Below are 10,853 nucleotides of genomic sequence, written 5' to 3'. Positions count from 1 at the left end.
CTATGGAAACAAGGAGTGGGCTTGTAAGAACAAACTAAACGTTAGGGAAATGGCCGACGTTAAGAGTCCGCAGCGCAACCAAACCACAGGAAATATCAGCCGAGTTTCATAACCCTGATGTCTTTGGCAGATAACAGTGAGCCTGACACAGCGAGGGGGCTGCCAGGGAGTCAGGTGGCTGAGCGGTTAGGGAATCGGGCTAGTAATCAGAATGTTGCCGGATCGATTCCCATCCGTGCCAAATGACGTTGTGTCCTTGGGCAAGGCACTTCACCCTACTTGCCTCGGGGGAATGTCCCTGTACTTACTGTAAGTCACTCTGGATAAGAGCGTCTGCTAAATGACTACATGTGCTTTCCCTCACGCCCTCACCTTCCGTTTTGCCTGAAGAACTGGTCCTCAAACTCTCTGAGGTTTTTGCGTATCCTCTTCTTCTCCTCCCTGGCCTCCTGCAGCTGCACGACGAGCTCCTCCCTGGTGGAGAGAGACATGTTAGACCTTCAGGAGTTTGGTCCTCCGGGCACGGCCAACCTCGTAGAGTACAACACATCGGAGGCTCTCAGTTGTAAATGAGATACGTTCATCTATAAAAGTGAACCTATATAAGAACCACTTTGCTTCAAATGCAATCATTTCTCTACACATTTTTGTTGTGTCAGAGTATAGTCCACACTGCAGTTATAGTATTCTGGTAAGAGGGAGAAAGCTTCTATACCAGGGGTGTTTCACTCTGGTCCTCAGGGACCCCCCCCCCGCCCTGCATGTTCTAGAATCTAGATGTTTCCCTGATTCAACACTCCTGATTCGAATGAATGTGTCGTTATCGAGGTCAGCAGAAGCCTGGTAACGACCCACTCATTAGAATGAGGAGTGTTGGAGCAGGAGAACATCTACAACATGCAGGACAGGAGGTCATGAGGACCGGGGTTGAGGACCACTGGTCTGGAGGATCAGATTTGAGGCTCTGGCCTAGCTTACATGGTGGCCGAGTGCAGGTTGGACAGCCTCATGTCGGTGGTGCTTCTGGAGGGCGACAGTTCATCCACGGGGGAGATGAAGCCTTCCTCCTCCAGCTGCTCCAGGAACCCCAGCATGCTGAGATCAGGATGCTCCGGCACGCAGGACGGAGGCTGGAAATCCCCCTCGTCCTCCGAGCCGTCCTCCTCCTCCTGGGGAAGAAGAACAGGGGTCAGAGGGGGGCAGCAGGGGGTCAGAGGGGGTCAGAGGGGGGCAGCAGGGGGCCCAGCGGTGGACCTCCAGGAGAAGCGCAGTCTGGAGTGAGAGGATCATAGGTTGTTAGTTGCTAGGTGGTGACTGTGGCTCACTACAAGCTTCATGCATTCATCGCGGCTGTTCTAATTGTGGTCGTGTTTTGATTCGATTAATTCGTTAGCAGGCAGGTGTCCGTGTGTGAGAGTGCATATCTTCGGGGAACAAAAACTGGCAAAGGAAGCACCCCCCCCCCCCCCCCCCCCCCCCCCCCCCACACACACACACACACACTTTCTCGCAACCAATCAGGTCCAAGTCAAAGAAAATGGAAGCACCCGGAAACAACTCGGTACTCTACAAATCTACAGATTTTCACACGGAGCTAAAGTGCAGTGGTCCAATCAGCAGGCCTTGATCAGGCTGGGGTGAGGGGTGAAGGGAAGGGTGATTGGATGACTGGGGATGGGGGCGGGATGAGGAAGCCTGAGCAATCATTGGTCGGTTTTGGAGCTAAGGCGTGGGCTCTTCACCTTGATGTCGTCGAAGAAGAGAGCGGGAACGCCCTCTATTATGGGCTGTAGCTGGGGGCCCCTGCGCTTGCTGGATGGGGAACCCTGTAGTGTGGGTCGACAAGGACGCGTTACCATGACTATGGGACTGACCCAGAGCAGTCAAAGACAGCACAGCACTGGCCGGCTGGATGCCATTTTGTTCTGAGTCAATGTCCTTGTGTGATTTTAAACTTCTGAAACACCAGATAACTGCTTTTTAACACAGAACATGACCGCAACGGTTAACCTCTGGACAGAGTGGTAGATGGGAATGTCCCTGTGTAATACGGATTAAAGATAGCATATTATATAATGCATACACCACAGCAGGCCCAGAATACAAATGCTAGATTATGTTTTCACAATGTTTGCCCCAACAAATAATCCTAACTCAACAGGCTGAAATACACATACCGATACCATATCAGACTTCTCATACAATATAAAGCAATATAAATGTGTTGAGATGAGGTAGATATTCTAACCCTGTAATATTTGCATGGGCGTTATTCCAATATTGTTTTTTCCTCTCATGAGTATTCTGTTTATTCCATCCCAGTCATCCCAGATAATCTCCCATGTTAGATGATAATGTGACCTTTTAGAAACGTTTTTGTGACCCTGTGGCTGTGTAGCAGGTGCTATTTTCCTTTGTGTGTGTGTGTGAGTGTGTAAGGCTAGATGAGACACTGTGACCTTGATACTATCGTCTGATCCGCTGTAAAGACCTGTTGATGCATTGAGCCGCTGATGCGAATTAAGTGTTAGCCTTGAGGCTAACTAGCCAACGAAGCAAACTCGTGGACTCTGAGGTTATGCCTACAGCGGCGGATGCTAACGCTAATGCTGACCTTAACGCTGCGGGCGATTACGTACCCAGACGAGCTTAGTGCATCTGACGTCTCTGCTTAATGCTAACACTGTAGGCGACCTTCTGTCACCTGGGAGCTGATGTGGAGACAGGCTTTAGAGTTGCATGGCAAAATCACTTGCTGTACTCACGATGACTGGGATTGTGGAAGCTCTGCAGAGTATCTGTTTGACCAGGCGGTATCGATCATACAGAGGCTTCATGATCAGCCTCTCGCTCTTGGTGATCTGGGGGGGCGGGGGGAGAAAGACAAGGCATCTTGTTAGTTATTAGGTTACACCACAAGCACAACATTATTATCGCAGTAGAAGTTACTATTATTTGTGTTCCCCGCGCATGGTAGTAGCTGAGAGATGTTAGGCTACTTTGCAATGTTCCTTACTACCACCGGAAATACTGTTAGAATTACAGTAAGCATTTCTGCTCCTTCATCTCCTGCAGTAATTTCTTTATGCATTATTGTCGTCGCTCTGGGTAAAAACGTCTGCTGAATGTATAATGTAAATGTAATGTAATAAGGTTAGCCACGAGGTCTACGTTGTTAAAACTCCTTTCCAGAGCAAACCGGGCTGCGATACTGGGTTGACGTGAAGAGCAGTGACAGCTGACCCAGATCCTCAAGAGGTCTGTTTTCATGAGAAGTAAAGGCAAGTTTCCGGCTTTAAACCATGACAGCATCTGTAAGGTGAGCGGGAGTTCACCTACACTTACTGGTTAATTACACAATTAACTAGGGATGAAAACCAAGCAATTAGTCCAATGACTTACGTCCTCGCCTTGAATAGAGTTGGTGTCAGATCTGTTCTAAAGAGACGCTTTTGTTTTGGGTTCAGCCACTGTCTGGTCTAACATGAGGAATTCATAATGGCAGACTGATAAGGCCATGTCTTCAACCGAAACCACATAATTTTTTCACTGAAGGTCAACTCTTCACTGGAGATTCACTGCTGTGAGATATGCGTAGATGGGTCACGACACACACACACAGAGACGGCCAGGTTTTAAACATCTGCTCTTCAGTTGTGATATAGGTCAGTATCTATCAGGATTGGAAGTATTTGTTGTGAGTCTTCAGCCATCCCTTAGAGTGTGTGTTTGTGTGCGTGCATTTGTGTGGTAACTCACTGGTCGTCCATGGATGCCCTCATAGTAGAGAAGAGCCTTCTGGAGTGCCACTTTCTCTGCTCCGATCTGCTCGCGTGTCATATCCTGTCAGAGAACAGGAAGTCAGTGCCCTACACCCTCAGGTACCCCATCTAGGCTGCTAAAACAGGACCACGTTAGACACATACTTCTTCCAGGTTATCGTGTTAAAACTCGACTAGTATATAAACAAGAGAAGCTAAGTTTCATGGTTGTTTGTGTTGTTTGTGTTGTTACATGCATCATATTTCAATTAATTTAGTTTTTCTTGGTTTGGTTTTCTTCTTTTTTTAACGTGTTGGTGATTTTTCTGTTTGTTTTTCATTGTTTTGTATTGTTATTATTTATGTAAGAGCAGCTGATGTGTTTTTGCATCATCAAATCACCTTGATGTCGTCAGGCCGGCCCACCTCCCCCCTTTTCTCCTGCAGCCGGCTCTGCACGGCCCCCAGGGTGCCCTCCACTGGGGGCAGGGGGGGACGCTCCTGGGGGGGCTTCTTCTCCAGCTGGGAGCCGAAGCTCTTGGGGAGGGTGTTACTGCGCTGGCGCGTCAGGGGGGGCAAGTCCTCCTCAGACTTCATCAGCCTGCTCTCTGGGAGAGTGTGTGTGTGTGTGTGTGTGTGGGGGGGGGGGGGGGTACAGAGGAGGGGAAAGAAGAGGCAGAGATTAAACCCACCGATTCTGGTGATTCGATGATTTTAATTTCAATTCTTCAACTAGTCAAATGTTCTCCAGTCAGTAAATAAAGGAAAACTTCGTAGTGACTTCACTGCTGACCTTTCAGGTCCTTTCGCAGCTTGGCCAGTTCGTTCATCCATCTCAGAACCTCTGGGTTACCCGCCTTGTCGCTGTGAGACGGCTGTCAACAACAACAACAAACAACGTTAATCACTCGCTCACATCAACAGCAGCCTTCATTCACTCGTTCACATCAACAGCAGCCTTCATTGTTTGCATACAACAACGTCAGAATTTGAATTAATTGACCCACTTTCCTGACATTTGCTCCTGAATCATATGACTCTCATTAACAATCCGGCTAATCTTGTTTACGGCCAAGTGAAGCCGACGAAGTGAGTGGAATTAGATTTCGTTTGCTAAGAATTCCTTGTTTATGTCCAATTGTGTTTCCCTCTTGCAGGGTGAGGAACTGGGGTGGGTAGAGCGTTTGACTGCTGACCAAGAGGTAACGACCTACCCTGTACTTGCGCTCATCCTCAAACTTCTCTTCGTACTTGCGGATCTTCCTCTTCAGCCCATGGATCTTCTTGGAGAGCTGTGCTGAGGTCAGCTCCTCTCTCTCATCATCACAGGAGCCCAGAGAGGAACTCCTTCTGCGACTGCAGCCAGGGAGAAATCAACATATCAGGAACTGCATACACTCACACTCGCACCCTCACCTCCACAACCAACCACAACTGTACAAACTCTGGGTGATTGTGCTTGTTTTTACCTGACAAAGGAGTGAGCGTTGGGGGGTGAGGGTGGGACCTCTGTGTCGTCCAGGTAGTGCTGGCAGTGTCCGTAGGCGTAGGAGCGAGGCGACAGCATGGGGTCTCCCTCCTCCTCCACCAGCTGGCGGATGAGGCGCCCCCCGGGGTGAGGGGAGAGGCGGGCCTCGTCACGGTCCATTGTCTCCCTCTGCCACGACGAGTAGGCCGGGGTTGGCTCTGAGGAACACAAACAGGACCATGAACACCTCAACCTGGCTGTAGTCTGTAGACTGTGTCTATTTGATCTGTCTGTAGACTGTGTCTTGACTGTCTGTCTGGTCTGTAGACTATGTCAGTCTGGAGACTGTCTGGAGACAGAGAGTTTATTGACTGTCTGGTCTGTAGACAGTCTGTAGACAGTTTGTCTATAGACTGTCTGTAGACTTTCTGTCTGTCTGTCTATAGACTGTCTGTAGACTGTCTGTCTGTCTGTAGACCAGACGACACACAGACGAGGAAAGAAACAACAACACTATCATAGACCTGACAGGCAAACCAGCAGTGTGTGTGTGCGCGCCTATGGAACTTGGCTTACGATAGTGAACAGTTGTTTTCTCACCTTCCTAAAGACAGAGCTGAATGTTGAATCAACACACACTCACACACACACGGAGTTACACATCACATGCATGTTCTCCTCCATGCTGACTCTGTGAGGCAGGCTGACTCTGTGAGGCAGACTGACTCTGTGAGGCTCCCAGACTGACTCTGTGAGGCTCCCAGACTGGAGGTGTGTGTCCAGACGTTTCCACACCAACAAACTACCCCGTCTACTCTAACATCGAGCCACCATTGCTCGTCTCCAGGACAACGGGTTCTTGGCATGTCCTCTCCACAAGCGAAGGTCATCAAGAGAGAGTGTGTGTGTGTGTGTGTGTAAGGATGAAAAGGCTCTGAAACACTTTACTATGAAAACCTTCTTTCAGATTGACCTGCCTGTGACAGATGTTTCCAAGTCGACGGATTACATCTCTCCCCCTCCCTTTCACTCCCCCTCCCTCCCCTCCCTCCCTTTCCCTCTCTTTCTCTCTCCCCATCCCTCCCCTCTCTCCCCCTCCCTCCCCCTCCCTTTCACTCCCCCTCCCCTCCCTCCCTTTCCCTCTCTTTCTCTCTCCCCCTCCCTCCCCTCCCTCCCCCTCCCTCTCTTCCCCCCCCTTTCCCTCCCTCCCCCTCCCTCCCCCTCCATCCCTTGGCCGGCGGTGTGATAATTGTAGAGAGGAAAGAGTCAGACGATGTGATCAATCCTGCTGCCAGAACTGGACTGGCTCCTCTCTCAACTCTCTCTTTCTCTCCCTCTCTCTGTCTCTCTCTCAACTCTCTACCTCTCTCTCAACTCTCTCTCTCTTTCTCTACCTCTCTGTCTCTCTCTGTCTCTCTCTGCCTCTCTCTGTCTCTCTCTGTCTCTCTCTGTCTCTCTCTGTCTCTCTCTGTCTCTCTCTGTCTCTCTCTCTCACATACACAGGACACTCGGATTAGAGAGGAGTCTTGACGGTCTCTGTGTCTCTGTCTTTCTGTCTCTCCGTCTGTCTCTGTCCATTGCCGTGTGTGTGCTGTGCCTGAGATGGAGAACAACACAATTAACTGAGAAAGAGATAAACCCCAGAGAGAGACAGACTGAGAGATATGCCTCAGTATATTTGGTTTCCCAGAGAGTTTGAGCTCACAGAGCTTGTTGCTAGGAGAGTAGAGAAGGTTCTGGAGAAACCTCTCACGCTCCCCTTCCTCTCTCTCTCTCTCTCTCTCTCTCTCTCTCTCTCTCTCACACACACACACACACACACCCTCCTGGTGTCAAAACAAGCGTCCACAGCGGTAGTGCTGCTGTCTACGTGCACTAACGCCAGCAGAGAAAACACAGCATCATCGTCTCTGACGTATCAGGCCTTAGTGAGTGTGTGTGTGTGGGGGGGGCTGTGTGTGTGGGGGGGCTGTGTGTGTGTGTGGGGGGGGCTGTGTGTGTGTGTGGGGGGGGGGGTGCTGTGTGTGTGTAAAGTTTGTGCTGCAGCAGGAACAACTACAGCAGCTCTCGGTAACAGCGTTGTCATGCACAAAGCCTTCTAGATCCTTCCACGACCAGTACTACTTACCCTCATGGTAACTCTGATGGAAAAAGCTTTTAAAATCAAGGAAGGGGGCGCTAAAGAAGGGAGAATCTGGTGGGAAAGAAGGAAAGAGAAATGGAGAAGAGGGGGAGGGGGGAGGGGGGGGGGGCGGAAAGAGAGGCAAGGGAGGACAGAGTAAGGAACAAGGGAGGACAGAGTAAGGAACAAGGGAGGACAGAGTAAGGAACAAGGGAGGACAGAGTAAGGAACAAGGGAGGACAGAGTAAGGAACAAGGGAGGACAGAGTAAGGGTTAGGGTTAGGGAGGACAGAGTAAGGAACAAGGGAGGACAGAGTAAGGAACAAAGGAGGACAGAGTAAGGGTTAGGGTTAGGGAGGACAGAGTAAGGAAGGGTTAGGGTTAGGGAGGACAGAGTAAGGGTTAGGGTTAGGGTTAGGGAGGACAGAGTAAGGGTTAGGGTTAGGGAGGACAGAATAAGGGTTAGGGTTAGGGAGGACAGAGTAAGGGTTAGGGAGGACAGAGTAAGGAACAAGGGAGGACAGAGTAAGGAACAAGGGAGGACAGAGTAAGGAACAAGGGAGGACAGAGTAAGGGTTAGGGTTAGGGAGGACAGAGTAAGGGTTAGGGTTAGGGAGGACAGAGTAAGGGTTAGGGTTAGGGAGGACAGAGTAAGGAACAAGGGAGGACAGAGTAAGGGTTAGGGAGGACAGAGTAAGGGTTAGGGTTAGGGAGGACAGAGTAAGGGTTAGGGAGGACAGAGTAAGGAACAAGGAAGGACAGAGTAAGGGTTAGGGTTAGGGAGGACAGAGTAAGGAACAAGGGAGGACAGAGTAAGGGTTAGGGTTAGGGAGGACAGAGTAAGGAACAAGGGAGGACAGAGTAAGGGTTAGGGTTAGGGTTAGGGAGGACAGAGTAAGGAACAAGGGAGGACAGAGTAAGGGTTAGGGTTAGGGAGGACAGAGTAAGGAACAATGGAGGACAGAGTAAGGGTTAGGGTTAGGGAGGACAGAGTAAGGAACAAGGGAGGACAGAGTAAGGGTTAGGGTTAGGGAGGACAGAGTAAGGGTTAGGGTTAGGGTTAGGGAGGACAGAGTAAGGGTTAGGGTTAGGGTTAGGGAGGACAGAATAAGGGTTAGGGTTAGGGAGGACAGAGTAAGGGTTAGGGAGGACAGAGTAAGGAACAAGGGAGGACAGAGTAAGGAACAAGGGAGGACAGAGTAAGGAACAAGGGAGGACAGAGTAAGGGTTAGGGTTAGGGAGGACAGAGTAAGGGTTAGGGTTAGGGAGGACAGAGTAAGGGTTAGGGTTAGGGAGGACAGAGTAAGGAACAAGGGAGGACAGAGTAAGGGTTAGGGAGGACAGAGTAAGGGTTAGGGTTAGGGAGGACAGAGTAAGGGTTAGGGAGGACAGAGTAAGGAACAAGGAAGGACAGAGTAAGGGTTAGGGTTAGGGAGGACAGAGTAAGGAACAAGGGAGGACAGAGTAAGGGTTAGGGTTAGGGAGGACAGAGTAAGGAACAAGGGAGGACAGAGTAAGGGTTAGGGTTAGGGTTAGGGAGGACAGAGTAAGGAACAAGGGAGGACAGAGTAAGGGTTAGGGTTAGGGAGGACAGAGTAAGGAACAATGGAGGACAGAGTAAGGGTTAGGGTTAGGGAGGACAGAGTAAGGAACAAGGGAGGACAGAGTAAGGGTTAGGGTTAGGGAGGACAGAGTAAGGAACAAGGGAGGACAGAGTAAGGGTTAGGGTTAGGGAGGACAGAGTAAGGAACAAGGGAGGACAGAGTAAGGGTTAGGGTTAGGGAGGACAGAGTAAGGAACAAGGGAGGACAGAGTAAGGGTTAGGGTTAGGGTTAGGGAGGACAGAGTAAGGAACAAGGGAGGACAGAGTAAGGGTTAGGGTTAGGGAGGACAGAGTAAGGAACAAGGGAGGACAGAGTAAGGGTTAGGGTTAGGGAGGACAGAGTAAGGAACAAGGGAGGACAGAGTAAGGGTTAGGGTTAGGGAGGACAGAGTAAGAGAACAAGGGAGGACAGAGTAAGGGTTAGGGTTAGGGAGGACAGAGTAAAGAACAAGGGAGGACAGAGTAAGGGTTAGGGTTAGGGTTAGGGAGGACAGAGTAAGGAACAAGGGAGGACAGAGTAAGGGTTAGGGAGGACCAGAGTAAGGAACAAGGGAGGACAGAGTAAGGGTTAGGGTTAGGGAGGACAGAGTAAGGAACAAGGGAGGACAGAGTAAGGGTTAGGGTTAGGGAGGACAGAGTAAAGAACAAGGGAGGACAGAGTAAGGGTTAGGGTTAGGGTTAGGGAGGACAGAGTAAGGAACAAGGGAGGACAGAGTAAGGGTTAGGGTTAGGGTTGGGGAGGACAGAGTAAGGAACAAGGGAGGACAGAGTAAGGGTTAGGGTTAGGGAGGACAGAGTAAGGGTTAGGGTTAGGGTTAGGGAGGACAGAGTAAGGGTTAGGGTTAGGGAGGGTTAGGGTTAGGGAGGACAGAGTAAGGGTTAGGGGTTAGGGTTAGGGAGGACAGAGTAAGGAACAAAGGTAAGCAAGTGCCTCAGGGGAAAAAGGGTGGAATTGTGCACACCTGAAGATGTAGATGCTTTCTCTCCCTCTCTCCCTCCTCCTCTCTCTCTCTCTCTCTCCCTCCCTCCTCCTCTCTCCCTCCCCTCCTCCTCCTTTCTCTCTCCCTTCTTCCCTCCCCTCGCCTCCCTTGTCTTCTATCTTTCTCCCTCCCTCTTCTCTTTCCTTCTCTCCTCAGTATAGCTGCGTACGGACCATCCCTGGGCTCTGCAGGGTAGAGGTCCAAATCCACCCTCCATCTCTCCACCCTCCACCATCCATCTCTCCACCCTCCATCTCTCCACCCTCCCTCCTCTCCATCCTGTCTTCTTCCCTGGTCAGAAGGAGCTCTGCCTGAACACCCTGAAGCGCTCAGAGCTTCTGCATGAAGCAGAGAAGAAACCATGGTTCTGATCCAAGTATTACGCCGGTAGTTTCACCCTCTCTCTCACCCTCCCTCCCTCTCTCCTCTACCTCCTTCCCTTTCTCCCTCTCCTTCCCTCCCCTCCCACTGTCTCCCCCCCCACTCCCCTCCCTCCCCCTCTCCCTCCCTCCCTCCCCCCTCTCCCCCTCTCCCTCTCCCTCCCTCCCTCCCTCCCTCCCTCCCTCCCTCCCTCCCTCCCTCCCTCCCCCTCTCCCTCCCTGCTAACGGCAGCATAAGAGGAACAAGCCCCCCAGTCTGACTGAAACAGCTCACATGTGAGTGAGACTCACACGAGAGTGAGACTCACACCAGGATACTACCCCCCTCGCCCATTGCTATCAGCAGCCACACAACAACACACAAACAACACACTTAACACACAACAACACACAACAACACGTAGCAACACACAACAACACACAACAAACAGCAGCACACAACAACACAGCAACACACTCACACTTTGCTTATATGTTGCGCTGGATAAAAGTCTGCTGAAGAAATCAAATGTAGATGTGTGTGTAAATGCAGACTGGGT

At 50.7% G+C, this 10,853-nt stretch overlaps 1 protein-coding gene across 1 annotated transcript in view; it reads right to left on the bottom strand.

Annotated features, from left to right (window-relative positions):
- fam13a (family with sequence similarity 13 member A) overlaps positions 1 to 10,853 on the bottom strand; it is a 35,836-nt gene that overhangs the window by 3,124 nt on the left and 21,859 nt on the right. Inside the window, exons 8-17 of the mRNA XM_047045336.1 lie at positions 7,358 to 7,468; positions 5,231 to 5,447; positions 4,976 to 5,117; positions 4,555 to 4,636; positions 4,164 to 4,369; positions 3,760 to 3,843; positions 2,766 to 2,861; positions 1,743 to 1,826; positions 979 to 1,169; positions 373 to 474 (exon numbers count right to left, since the gene is read on the bottom strand). Of these exons, the coding sequence (XP_046901292.1) occupies positions 373 to 474; positions 979 to 1,169; positions 1,743 to 1,826; positions 2,766 to 2,861; positions 3,760 to 3,843; positions 4,164 to 4,369; positions 4,555 to 4,636; positions 4,976 to 5,117; positions 5,231 to 5,447; positions 7,358 to 7,468 (1,315 nt within the window). The remainder of the gene's footprint in view (positions 1 to 372; positions 475 to 978; positions 1,170 to 1,742; positions 1,827 to 2,765; positions 2,862 to 3,759; positions 3,844 to 4,163; positions 4,370 to 4,554; positions 4,637 to 4,975; positions 5,118 to 5,230; positions 5,448 to 7,357; positions 7,469 to 10,853) is intronic.

This window comes from Hypomesus transpacificus, chromosome 22, assembly GCF_021917145.1.
Source record: "Hypomesus transpacificus isolate Combined female chromosome 22, fHypTra1, whole genome shotgun sequence".
NCBI lineage: Eukaryota > Metazoa > Chordata > Actinopteri > Osmeriformes > Osmeridae > Hypomesus > Hypomesus transpacificus.
The sequence above is the reverse complement of the archived record's forward strand: the minus strand, read 5'-3'. Positions and strand labels throughout refer to the sequence as shown.